Below are 14227 nucleotides of genomic sequence, written 5' to 3' on the forward strand. Positions count from 1 at the left end.
AACAAGATTCCTAGAATAAAGCCAGAAATCTGAGAAAATTTCTCTGAATAATTTTGAGAATAATCTCAGAATAATTCAGAGAATAATCTAGGAATAATTCGCTGCACCTATAATGGGGCAGACACACAGTGTAATTGTGGAATGCAGTGTATTGCTGAAGTCACACTGTGGTATAGATTTCATGAATAAACACTCAGCCCTCTGCCACATCAGGACCATATTATGATAAGTATTGAATCCGTGCACCAACCCGTTTATTCAGAAGAGGCCATGTAGTTTCACAGGATACAATTAATGATCTCGAAAATGATTGATCCAGAGCGAGTGGAACTCCAGAGAGACCACGAGGCTCCATCGTGTTACAGCTTGGACTCGTACAATAAACAAAAGTCTTATGTGTCGCAGTCAGGGGCTGCACTGACGGGGTCATCATGTCGTGTGAATGGATTTAATAAATAATTCTGCTCACTTCACTGACGGCTTCTTTCACAACTTCTTTCAAAGACTGTGAGTCTGTCTGTCTACGTATTATAGAAAATAATAACCCAAAACTGTGTTTCTCTAAATATTTTGACTATATTCTTAGAATTATTCAGACCTTTTTACTCAATTTCTCCAAGAATATTCTCAGAATTATTCCGAGATTTTTCTATGAATTCTGACTTTATTCTCAGAATAATAACTCCATCGTAGCATACCAATCGGCTGTCATCGTAAAGACAATGGTGTATATACAATAGAAGATGTATCTTGAGCATTCAAGTCTGTGCCAAGTCTGTCATTCAACCATTTTGACAGCACAGCAGTGTTGCAATGACAAAAAAAATCGCTCAAAAACGCTGATTCAGAAAGCCATGTCTTGTTACATCATAAACATACGGGACCAATCGCGTCAAGTTTTGGGCGGGGAATGGGGTTGGCAGGTGAGTGATGGAAGAGTTATGGACGTGGAGGTGGAGAATAACCATGTGTTCATAGATCCTCGCATAATCCGTGTTGTGTGTGTGAGCCATTTTTAAAGCATTAGGGGATTATGTTCATGGAAACGTGTGTTTCTGATGAACAGACAGTTGCCAGAGATTGGCTTAAACTATTCTGTCCTACTTGGAGTTTGGTCCTTCCTGCTTTTTCTCAGAGAAAAAAACCTGCGACCGAGGATTAAGAACATGACTGGAAGAGCAACTCATTTCCTGCTCTCGACAGAAACTTCTTAATAGTGATCATTTCCTGACGGCAGTCCGCTCCGCGCGATTCTCTCAGCTCCGCACACAAGTGTGAAGATGAAGCTGGAATTGCCGCTCTTATTACTTTACCTTCTCTCATTTCTCACAAAGGGAAAGGTAGGAAACGTTTTCATAAGTAGTGCTCTTTTTTAGCTGACTAACATTTCGCGGAGACGAATGATTCATTGCGATAGTTATAACAGGTTTTCGCTGGAGCTCTTTTCTGGAGATTCCTCCGCCACAGTCTCGGAGTAAACGGTCGTCTCATCCACTAACGAATATTTTGCGCCTTTTTTTTTTTTTACCTTCAAATTCAAGTTTAAATTTAGCCTTCCGTGTTTAGGTTTCTTTACGTTTGTGTTGTAACTGACAACTCAGGTTTCATTTTGTTAATTTTATTTTACCTTAACCCCAGAGAGAGGAAGGAAATATAAAACTTGTTTTATACATTCAGAAGGAGAGATAGACATTTGAAGTATATACGATATAAGTTAGTATAAAAACAGATATTTCAAATGGTCAGCCGTGTGTAACAAACGAAATCTTTCTGGGAATATACCTGGATTTAAATGAAAGTGAATGTGGTCACTGTTTAACTGAAGGCTTGAAGTGTAATGGTAACACAACGACAAAATGTCTGAAGTAAATTCAAAATGAAAGCTACACGGAACGTCTTTTTTATCAGTTGTACGTTTATAAATGTAACTTAGCGAATGAAGACCTGCGTTTATATTCAGCGTCAGTTTGTTGAAGTCTGCTTTTTAATTTCCTTCTGTATTTCAGAAAATACCGCATAACGTATAGCCTTAGTCATGTAAGAATAATGGTAAATATGTGGTGTATTTATTAATGAGCTTTTGTATAGGGTCAGAATGAGCTACCTAAGCTTTTATGACTTAAAGGACACTACTCAAGGAAATTACACTATCACCCATTTTGCAACAGAGAACTAAAAACAGTTTAACAAGTTCAACCTGTGACATGTATGTGCACTAACATGAATGCCCACTTGGTTTTGTTTGGCACCGAGCTGAAGTGGGCTTAACCTTAAACAGTGAAGCAGTTACATTCAGACAACTGGGCATTGCCTTATAGACTGCCAGTGTTTGGCATGGTTTGCTTAAGCAAACCTATTTTCCAATTTTCCAAATTGCAGGGTTCCACTTCCTGAACTCACTCTTAAAATGTGTTTCCTCAAGCCTGTGCTTTTTATAGTGTATATATGGACGTGCTGTTTTAAGGCACACCCATTTTGGAAATGGATGTTGAGTTGTGCACACACAGCTTGAATAATATACAGAAAAAAACATATAAAATGTAATGCCCTGTGGCAGCTGCACAAGCCTAAGGTTACCACACTCAATGGTTGAAGATGTATTACACCCCACAGTATTTTGCCTTCAAGAAGTTGCCTGGAGTGTTGGACCAGCTTCCAGCCTTTTGGGATGAGTTTGGGAATGGTGTGTGTTTGGTCCAGAACTAAGCACCTTGCCTCACTAATTCCCATGTAGCATCAAATCCTCAGACATTTTCCAAAATCTAGAAATAAGATTTCCCAGACGAGCAGAATCTGTTGCTGCAGCCAAAAGGGGAAACTCTCGTCATCAAAACTCTCATTTTAATCTCAACTATTGTATGAGGAAGTGTCCACAAACCTTTAGCCAAAATGTGTAGAACAATGACAACCGATAAACCATTATTGCAATATACTGTTAATATATAGAACCCTTTTTTATTGAGTGCTTATGGAGCAGCAGAGGCATTTCTGTAATAACCTTCATCTCATGCCTGGCACGGTTCTGTGAAAAAGGGGCCACTCCTGATTTGGCAGTTCCTGTAAACGGGTTAGAGACATGGTTTCATGTTAGACTACCTCTGCTGAGCTGGGCTTCTTGTAAGATGGTTAGATGATGAAGGAAGAAAAACAAGGTTGCTGGCCGGTTGGAGTCGTGACGCTTGTGGTGACACTTATGCAGAGCACCGCTGTGCTCCGGAAATCTTTGTCGGTCTGCCATTGTAGGTCATTTCCCCTAAAGGTGTCACAGCACTTTCTCTTTGAGTGCTTAAAATGCTGATGAGGTACATTTATATACTTTACCCCACTGCTCAGCTGAAATGAAAAAGCTGTGAAAGGTTTCATTTACACTGCCACCAAGGATTCTATGTGTCACACCATTAAAGAAGCATTTCGGTTCTTAAGAAATGTGTTTTTATAAAATATCACCAGGTAAAGTAGCCAAAAAAGGCAGGGAAAATAAAAAACAGGTTTAACAAGTAAATATAGCTCTGTGTTCTCAGTACAGAGTGTGTTCACCCTTCACTTGTGTTACAACATTAATAAGGGACTTGCTTTCATTTTTTTTCAAGGAGCCTGCAAGGCTTAGAATTGGGTTGCACTTTCTGCTTCTCATAATCCAAATGAGCCCAGACTTATTTAATTAATTTTTTGATCATGTGTCTGGAGCAGCTCTTGCTTTTTTATGTTTTGGGAAGTGTGTTTTCTCCACCTATGTATGTATACATGGACCTGCCAATTCCAAACTTACTCACAGTCACGCACAAATTCAAGTTGCTCAATAGCCACACATCACATGATTTTACTAAATATGGCCCAGCTATAGGGAAGCATTGTTGCTTTACAATATTGTTGCTGGGGAAATGGAGTTTACTGCCCTTTATATGAAGCCTACTCAGTGGTATCAGTTCCTGATTGTCCAGTTTTTTGGGACGATTCATCATCATGATCCGTTTTCCCTGCAGCCATCCTCACTGCCATATCCAGTCGGTGAAGAACGATGTCGGAACCGTTCTACAGAATACAAACCCACAGGCTTAAATCTGTGCTGCAGCAAATGCAGGCCAGGTAAGTCATCAGCTTGGAAAGTAAAGATAACTCGAATAAATGTAGTTTAAACTTGTAGACATTCCTTATATTTAGGGAGCTGTGTTAAGTTACACAGTCTGTGAACACAGGTGTTTCAGTTGTGCACTCAGAGCTTGTATAACCTCCAGATAAAAGCATCAAAATAAACGGGATGCTTTAGACACTTAGCATTGAGCGTGGTGATGGCTCATGTCTCTGTCTAAAGGCAGTGCTTTTCTCTGGTGATTATGCATGCAATTTAACACCTATCTTAACCAAAGACGGTAGGTGAATGCAATGGTTCAAACATATGTCTGGATCACTTTGGATCAAGGGAAGAAAACGTTTGTGTATATATTTTGTTACAGGAAGTCGACTGGAGAGTGTATGTACTCCTGGGAAGGATACGGTCTGTAAGGAGTGTGAAGAGGGCACATTTTCGGATGCGATGAGTTATCACACTAACTGCTTCACCTGCTCTGAGTGTAAAAGTAGGCGACCCTCATTCATTTTTCAGTAGATCTTTCCACTGTGCTGTATTTTTTTAACGTACTTCACAAAGGAGCTTTAATTACTAATGGTTTGGTTTTTAATTGTTTATCAGGTAAAGGCTTAACATACAGCAAGCCATGCACCAGAAGCAGTAATGCAGTGTGTGAGTGCATGTCTGGGTATTACTGTTTTTTCTATGAAGGAAATGGATGTTCTACCTGTCGGCTGTTAACAAAATGCCCCCCTGGTAAAGGAGCACTACCAAAAGGTAAGTTGACCCAGTTTTCTGTGATTAAGTCTGTTGCTACACTACTGTTTCAGAAAAAGATATTGTTATTGAGTGTTATTGTTATTTAACGTATATGTCATTGAATATGTATGTGTTACAGTCCCTTTAAGAAACATCAGGTGTGCTGACTGTCCTGAGGGAACATTCTCTAATGAAACAAGTTCGGACCCTTGCAAGAATCACACAGAGTAAGTCATAAAAAATATCATTTTAAAATAATAATCATTTGTTTTCATACATTTATTGTGAATTAAAACAATAATACAGTACTCCTAATGTACCCTAAAACTATAGTTTCCATATTGGAACACTGGAATATTGGAATCCAACGTGTTTAAAAATCCCTGCAAGGATTTTGCCTCTGTGTACAGATGTTTTTTTTTCACTTATTTTTAACTAAGGACATTGAACTCTTCTGGCATTATGCTGCATTTAGTGTTATGTGATGGATTTTTTTCTCTTGAGATTCCAGGACAAATATACACTCCTTTTTCAAGGCCGTCTGTCCTGTACTGCTCATTAGCTCACAGTGTACAAATCAAAGTTAATCTATTTTTTTTAACATGCACTTTGTTTTGTCATTTGCTTGGTAGCTAGTCATAAAATAAAATAAAACTTCCAGCAGATCTGAAGCAGGGATTTATCTACGGAGCCCCTGCAACACTGTTCTAAAACGAGACAGTTGAGATAGAATTAGCAAGTGTTCTGTTTGATTACAGCTCACTAATATGTCAAGAATACAAAATGTTCTTGAAGTGGGTGCTGAAAACCTACAAGTGCTTTTCAAAGGCAGTGATGAGGAGGCTGGAGACACTTCAGAAATGTTTGGAGTGTGATGTGGCTCTGTACCACTAGTCATACACATCACCAGTAAGAGCAGAAACTAATACTACCTACGGACAGTGCTGAGAAAATTGACCACAGATCTTTAGACATACATAACAGAGAATTTAAGTGATGAACAACTTCACTATTCTTGTTATTCACTGGAATTGTCTGGTGTTTTTTGATTTCCAGTAAAAATACGTGTTTTGCGTTTGTGTGTTTGGCTTGGCTTATGCTTTTACATAAAAGTAATATATGCATTTAGTAATCACTGAAAATCTGGGTGTGTGGATAATATTCTGTATCTCTACTTTACAGTTGAAAATAACACAGTATGTCTAGTTGGCGTCTCAAAGAGTTAAACACCACCAAAGATAGAAATAAAAGCCTAAATTTTACAATGTTCTCACAAGCATACAGATACTTGACAGCAAAAAGTGATCATTTAAATAACATTTTTATTCATTTTCCTTTAGCTGCAAGAGTCTGGGGATGGTTGTGTTAAAACCTGGAAGTTCCGAAGCTGATGCAGAATGTCTTATACCAATCCCAGAGGTTTTGGCCACGATCCAGACTACTTCACACACATCTTCATCTTCAGACATTGCCACAACACCTTCACTCACTTCAGTCACCACTTATTTCACCGAAAAACTCATCTCACCATCTGATGGGGACACAAGCATCACCTATTTGATTGGTAATTCACAACTTTTTATAAATCTTTTTTCACAGACATAATAATAAATTAACGCACTCCTTTTGTTGTGTCACTGAGAGCTTTGAAGCTGAAATAATAGTAGGTGGATTGGTGATTCAAAAAGTGTCCCTAGTGTGAGTGTGTGTCGCCCTGCGAAGGACTGGCGCACCCTCCAGGCAGTGTTCCTGCCCCACCGCAACCCTGAACTGATTAAGCGGTTATAGACAATGAATGAATGAACTAATATTGAAATCTCTGGTTAAAATTTTATGTTATGGCCTGTTGTCAGAAGGGACTATTCAGAATGCAAACATGGAAGCTTTAGTTTTGATCAGAACATTCCCAGCAAACAGTTGAATTCCAAAATAGTCATTATTAATTGAACCCATTTCAAGAAAAGTTGGAATGGTGTTGAAAAAAATCAAAATAGAAAGCAATGATGTGCAGATAATTTAAATCATGAATTCAAATGAAAACATCACAAAGATAACATTTAAATCTTTTTAAACATTTGCCAGCAACACATTCCAGAAAAGATGGCTACCACTGTGTTTTAACACCACTTCTAACAAAAGTCTGTAAATGTTTGGGAACTGAGGAAACCAACTGCTGTTTTTTTTTTAATGTGAAAGATTTGCTTGATATACAATTCTGCTGCTCAACACTTTGTGTATCTGTCACCTGGTACATACAGTCTGGATATCAACCTGTTTCTCAAAAACCTTTATATATTATTCAGCATTAACGGTGCCTTTACAGGTATAACAAGCCAAAAGATGGACCTGCTCCTTTTGAGCCCAGAGAATTCAGCATTAAACATAATTAAACATTTTAAATCATAAGGCCACAGGACACTTTTCCAATTCACATAATTGAGCCCAGAGAAGGGAGCTGCGTCTCTGGATCCTGTTTATATATGGTTTCTTCTTTGTATGATAATGTTTTCTGGATGCAGTGATTAATTGTGTTCACTGAGAGTGTTTATGGGAAGTGTTTCTGAGCCCACAGGGTGATTTCCTCTCCAGAATTATGTCTGTTTTTAATTCAGTGCTGCCTGAGGGCCTGATGCTCACCGCCAGCGTATATCGGTCTTGGACCTTGTCCCTTGAATAGAGAGATTTCTCATTTCTCTGAATCTTTTAATAATATTATGTACATTTTACATTTTCATTTACACTGTTTACTCAAGCAGTCTTTCACCGAACACCCCCATCCCCCCACCATCTTTACATCTTTACATCTTTGTGCTGTTTTCAATTCAATTACATGATTTACTTACACATCATTACATTAGGTTTTTATTTAACCCCATTTCCAGAAAGTTGAGTTTCTTAAAATACAAACAAGTTTAGAAATCAATGCCGCCAACACACTCCAAAATAAAAGTTGACAAAAACCCAGGTTTATCAGTGAGTCACATCAGTTTTTAATAGTACCTTTTTTATTTGGGATTCTTTTATTGTTTGGGTTTGTTTTGACATCTGCTGCTGAACAGTCCATGGCTGCTGTTTTCTTATTCTTCTCTTCATGATGTGCCACAGGTGACAAATCTAGACCAGGCCAGTCAAGCACATACATTCTGTGTCTACAAAGCGATATTGTTGTAGGACACACAGGATGAGGCCTGGAACTGCCTTACTGACTTATCAATGGACTCTACAGGAAAAGAGCGGCATATGTCTCTGGAAAACCCAGTGTTTATTTGAATCAATGAAATCTTCTCATATATGCAAGTTACCCATGCTGATTGATGACCCCACTCATCCCGCAGTACCATGAGAGATGTTGGCTTTTGCAGCTATCGTTGATAACATGCTGGACGGTCCCTTTCATTATTAGCAAAGAAAATACAACGTTGATTTTCTATAAAGAAAAACGGAAACATGGACTCCTCTGACAACAGGACAGGTTCCATCTGTCTTTGGACCATTTGAGATGAACTACAGCCCAACTCATTAGCATTTCTGCATAGAATTGAATAGAATTTCTCCTTGTGTAAAAGTTTCAGGTTGAATATCTTGATGTTGCAGTGGATGGTATTATGCGACAAAGGTTTTCCAAAGTACTCCGGAGCCTATTTGGCTAATTGTATCCCAGTAGTATGAAATTTTCTCATGCCATGCCATTCTTGAATTTCCCCTGGGGATCAATAAAGTATCTATCTATCATCTATCTATCTATCTATCTATCTGAGGGCTCAAAGGCTATGCACTAGCAGAGGTATATCCAGATTTCCTCATTGAAATATTTCATTGAACAGTTCACATGTTATTTTGAACTTTTTGACAATATCTAGCACAGAGTGATGAGCCAGAACCTATCTTCACTGGTAAAGAATGACCTTTTGTTAGATGTTCCTTCTGTACCTAAACATGATCCCCTTGCCTGTTACCAGTTCATCGGCACACTGTGGAATTCCATTTAGATTCAGACTTATCTTGAATATACAGGAGGTCCTCTGGTTACGTCAGTCCCGAGTTCCGATGTTTCATGGTTACGACACATCTCTCATTTACTGTATAAAGCCTTGTTTCGACTTAAGTGGTTTTGCGTCGTAAACGTCGTAACGTGAACTTCGTGTTTGGTGTGCGCGGCGGAAGAATACATGGTTACGCATCTCGGGACCGAGGAGGATATGTGTTAGGATAGGATAAGTGCTTACAGTATGTTATTTACGTACAGTATGTACGTATGTTCCGACTTACACCGAAAATCGGTTTACGACACGATGTAGCAACAGATCAACGTCGTAAGTCGAGGACCCCCTGTACTGTATATATCTCACTCTTATTTTGCATCTGTCCCAACATTTAGGTGTGTTGCAGGCTTCGATTTTAAATTTGTTTATATTTATAAAATACAATCACTTGGTCGATTAAAGCATGGGAAATGTTTTGGGTGTGATTTTGTAATTTTAAAAATCTTCAGATGTTTCAAACTTTCTGGAAATACATTCCAACTTTTGTGGAAAAGCAGCATAACTTTAGGCCACAAGTGAAACATTAAACCCTTGTATATAAATGCAAATCAGATAAACGCGGCTATCGGTTTAAGCTTATAAACATAAGCAGTAAAGGCTCATAAAACACTATGTAATGTTTGAAAAGGCCTGGTATTGCTTGTAGGCAGAATGTTTCACATCTTTTATCAGCAGCCAGTTTTGTTATTACTTTGGTGGTTGCTTTGGAGACTAGCTCTTGGCAATGTTACAAATTAATTAGTAATAAATTGTTTTTTTTTCTCCCTTCCTTCCTTGCCTCCTACTGGGCGTTTCCTTTTTCCGGTTTCTCCTATAAACTCTCTCTTTCTCTCTCTCTCTCTCTCTCTCTCTCTTTCTCTCTCTCTCTGGGTGGTTGCCAGTTGTAGGAGCTGTTGCTGGTGCTGCTGTCGTGCTGGTTTTGCTGACAGTGACTTTCATAATTTGTCACAGGAAAGGTAATGCATGCAAGATTATGTATATATGTCAAGACAGCATCATCACACCATCTTAGCCAGATTACAGGCTCTGGTATTGTGCGGAACTGATAAGACATTTTTGATCTGACCGAAGCCCAATTTTTCAGCTTCTTTTGAGCATTATCTGATATCTGTCCCCATTTTCCCATCCTAGTTATAAAACCCTGTGCGTTGTTTTAAATGGATGAAAAAGTTCAATGTTTTTTGATGCTCATCCAGATTTTTTACCACATTATTCTCTGCAGGTTTATGGAAACCTCCAATACAAGAAGCTGAGGTGGTGAGTTTTAAAGTATGAATATGTTTTAGGTTCATGAGCACAGAAATCTGATTGTTTTTCAGAACATATCCATATGTGTACAGTACAACAGGGCAATTTAAAAATATTATAATTGTACGTATGTACAATCCATATTTTTAATTATTGATACTTATGGCTGGAATCTTATTTTGCAATGATAGTGTATCCATAGACCAGTAGAAAATTATTTATACTCTTAGAACCAAAGTGTTCTGTGTATTAATTAAGGTAGTCTTATGACATGTTTTTAAGGAACCACAAACAAGAGGTTCTCTACCATAGGAAAGATCTCTTTAAGAAGACACAATTGCTTAAATAACGTTTATGAAGGATGTAGAATGTAATTAAACACCAATCATTGCAGCACTAAATACAACAGCTAGCCAACTTTGACATGATGCTAGTTGGTGTTGGCCCATTAATGTCTACACTTCTTCTCTTGAAAGTTGTGGAAGGTGCACACTGGTGCTTTTTTTACCTTTGACTCAGAGATAGAGGAACATATGCGCATGTGCTTTTACACCCAATTTACTTTCTCTCTCTCACTTTTAGCCCGTACAAGCATTGGACAACCAGACAGAGAGCGAGCATTTGCTAGCAGATGGCAAAAAGGACACCACATCATCATCATCATCATCATCAGACAGCCAAAGTCAGTGCACAGGCGCGAGTCTGGACAGCATCCACACAGAACAACCCATGGTGTCCAGCCCATGTGTTAACGTTAGCATCACGGCTACATTTAACTGTCATGTAAACCCAAACAATGGCACCTGCTCCATCCCCATCAGCCAAACAGTCATGCCTGAAGTCCAGCTCCCCCTTTCTCAGGAGGAGCAGCTGCGTGTCTCCTGCGAGGAAGAGAACACAAAAGACCATTTACAGTCAGTGCAAGAGAGTGGGATGAGTGTGTTTTGAAGATGAGGGGGAAGTCCGCTGGTGTCTTCATGTCACTGATGAGTATTTGGTACAGGCTTGGCGTGTGTGTGTGGGGTTGTTGGTGCTCAGCTATCTTTATACACTGAACCATTATTAGCTTATATAATCATCTTCAGGCTTACGAGCCACCACTGACTATACATCATGCCATTTCTCTGATTTTACCTATAGAGCTTATATAGCCAGAAAGCTACATTAGCCTGATAATGTCAGTTGGTCATTGTGTCATGTAATGGCTTACATTCAACAGCAGTAAAACAGCAGCTCTACAGATAATCAAGTATTAGTCAGAATCCTGACTGCAGATTATCAAGAGGACACATCCTAATGTTGTGTAGAATGTTGCACAGGATTCCTCGGCTTTGTTGTCACTGCAGGGCAAAACAGATATGAAATCACCCTCAGTTTTGCCTGGAATCTGTCCCTTCAAATGGCAGTAAATGTGTTCTGCTCAGTTGGGGCAAGCCAAATTAAGGCAACTGTCTGTAAAAGGAACAAATGGACTGTTTAAAAGACAAGAGTTAAAAATCAAGATGATGTTATAACTCTCCAGAGATGTTTATATTTTTTTCCGTTGGTGCAGGAGCCTCTGTTGGTGCTTGGTTCCTTTGTCCTTCATCGAAACAATGTCATATCACTTTAGCTTAACGAAGTCATAGAAGCGAGCAATTTTATACGTTACCATCAAAGCCCTACGTGTACACTTTTGAGTATTATTTTCACAGAGACAAGTAATGGCTGGATCCATTGCCTTTGTAACAGAACGAATGCAAAAGATCAAATACGCTTTTGTAAGTGAGATGTTCTCTGGGCAGGAGAATCACAAATGCACTTTACCCACACTTTAACCCTTAAAATAAAGGTTTGTGTTCTTTCCAGTATGTTACAACTAGACAACTGACACCCCCCAGTGGTAGAGAGGCATACTGACATCATAGAGGTCAACTCTAGCAGCAGGATGTCTAATTATGAAGTCAGATTTTTTATATATATATGCACTGTACATTATGAAAATAATGTTGAAGCACTGTTATGAAATTATTTTAAAGAAAGTTTTTTGTTTGGGCTTTTATTTTTTGTTCCACCGTGTCTCCTTGTGTGCACTGTTAGTTAAGAAAAAGTGTTTGTCTTTTAAGCTAATTAATTAAACACACATTTGTATATATGTGAATGTATATATTTTTTATACGACCAAATTTAGTAAACACAGATTTGTATATACGTGTCTTTATCATTTTTTAAAGGTTGCATTGTTTGCTTTCATGTATCTTCTGTAACTGAAGCCAGGCCATCACAGGGAATCACACACTCACCTAATCATTAAAGGCTAAGCAACACTTAATGGACCTCCATGAATATTTCACATTATTTTAGTTACTGACATATATAAGTATGAATTAAAATGAAAATAGCAGCTTAATTTGCTTTAAAACTGACAACTTTATTAAATTGACGGAAAAACCCGAGCTCGCTACGGAAATTCTTGAACGCAGCCGTGACGTCACTGGTGGACAACAGCTGAACAACGCCGCGGTAAAACACTTACTGTTATGACAGTATCTAGCTAGCTAAATAACCAACATTATTCATGACAATAGCCTAGCAATAAGCTAAACTCAGATTTAGAGGTACCGTTATTCTTGTAAATGTGATCGAAGTCGAACTCGAATTCATCCGACACTATAAACCTCCGTAATGCAGCTATGTAGCCGAGTATAATCTGAGCCACCGAGTTTAGCAAGTCAAGCTAACGTTAACTAACACCAACTAAAACAGGCGAAGTGAGTGTCTTTACCCTGTTTACCTCCATGTTACAGAGGCTCTTGAACACCTTTCGTTGGTTTCCTTACATGCCCATATTGTTGGAAAAGCGCCAGTGGCCCATATCCTTAACTTCACCTAGGTCACTTGGATCTTTATTCTTGCCATTTTCTTCTAAATCCAAAGACTAAATGTAAAGGATTAATATATTCCAGCGCTCTACAGGCGCCATTGCAACAACAGAATATTACTATAGAGAGAGAGAAGCACAATTATATCAGATTTCCATGATTAAATTTTAGATGTTGCTTCACTTTTTATTTGTCTGCCACATACGATCCTGAGGACTAGATTCAGGGCTGGTCAGCTCATTTTCTTCTGAGAATGTTTCTTTTAATAATAAATTAAAAATCTGAAGCAAGGATTGATCTTGATTGTCTCCTGTTGTTTCAAAGCTTTAATACTGTGTTTGTTATTAAGAGTTTGGTGGTCTACCATGTGTTACACAGATGTAAGATGTCTAATTTCATCATTCCATTGCACAGACACACTGTGGAAAAATCTGAAAAAAATAGCTTGGGGCAATTCTTAGAAATTTGCACTGACAATTTCAACAACAATGGTGCTAATTTCACTGTGGCCCTGCAGCCAACTCCTAATCCTTTAAAACTGTGAATAACTATTGTTTGTAAGCCTCTGTGTCTGTTTTTGCCGTTCCTAAACCTCTATAGCCTGTTGTTATGGATGCTAATCGGAGCTTTACGGTTGGTCTCTTACATCATTTGCGAAGGATTTTCTTGCAGAAGGGATCAAGAAACACTAAGAATGGATAATGACTTAAAGTGTTGTTATGAAATTAACAGCACTTCTGTTTTTACGCTGGAATTTTGTAGCTTTCAGAAGCTGCGGGGTACTTCCTATAAGCCTGGAACATTGGAACATGAGCAAACCCAAACAAGGAGGAATTTCAAGCTAGTCTTGCCAGTAGTGGAGCTGAGTGAGCAGGGTAGAGGGCATCCTGCAGACATGGATCAATACAGGTGTTAACAGAGTTAAAGCATCACACAGAAGCATGTTTTTAGCAGCTGATTAAATATTGATTATCTCTTCTGAGGTGCTTTACCCTGATAGTTCCTGAGAGCCCTCATTGTAATGATGCAGCACTCATCTCTTGTTCCAATCCCTGGGTTTGTAAGTATAGACTTCAGTGGCCTTGGTTTTTTCCAGCACACTTATAAAACTAGTCTTCAGAGAAGGTTTGCATTAAGTGTTAAAACATTGCTGTAAGGATTTGACTGCATTCAGCCACAGGAGGTTGGATGATTAGTTCTGGATCAAAAATGCCACACCAACACTTTTCAAATGGAATTCAAGAGAA

General features: G+C 38.6%; 1 protein-coding gene across 2 annotated transcripts; it reads left to right on the forward strand.

Moving 5' to 3' along the window:
- Window positions 1-1200: 1200 nt before the first annotated feature.
- On the forward strand, window positions 1201-12292 carry tnfrsf1b (tumor necrosis factor receptor superfamily, member 1B). 2 transcript variants are annotated; one of them, XM_066671388.1, is made up of 9 exons: window positions 1201-1340; window positions 3984-4086; window positions 4455-4577; window positions 4691-4846; window positions 4968-5055; window positions 6169-6392; window positions 9753-9827; window positions 10094-10140; window positions 10702-12292. In XM_066671388.1, exons 1-9 carry the CDS (start codon window positions 1281-1283, stop codon window positions 11065-11067), a joined length of 1242 nt encoding a protein of 413 aa, XP_066527485.1. In that variant the 5' UTR covers window positions 1201-1280; the 3' UTR covers window positions 11068-12292. The 2 variants fall into 2 exon arrangements, with proteins under 2 accessions (XP_066527485.1, XP_066527486.1); XM_066671389.1 differs by having other exon boundaries at window positions 10094-10128.
- Window positions 12293-14227: the final 1935 nt, after the last annotated feature.

The sequence above is a fragment of the Hoplias malabaricus genome, chromosome 5 (genome assembly GCF_029633855.1).
Source record: "Hoplias malabaricus isolate fHopMal1 chromosome 5, fHopMal1.hap1, whole genome shotgun sequence".
NCBI lineage: Eukaryota > Metazoa > Chordata > Actinopteri > Characiformes > Erythrinidae > Hoplias > Hoplias malabaricus.

Coding starts and splice junctions, on each gene's coding strand:
- tnfrsf1b (XM_066671388.1), top strand. CDS start 1,281: ATGAAGCTGGAATTGCCGCTCTTATTACTTTACCTTCTCTCATTTCTC. Junction 4,847..4,967: donor TAAAGGAGCACTACCAAAAG/GTAAGTTGACCC, acceptor TATGTGTTACAG/TCCCTTTAAGAAACATCAGG. Junction 6,393..9,752: donor AAGCATCACCTATTTGATTG/GTAATTCACAAC, acceptor GGTGGTTGCCAG/TTGTAGGAGCTGTTGCTGGT.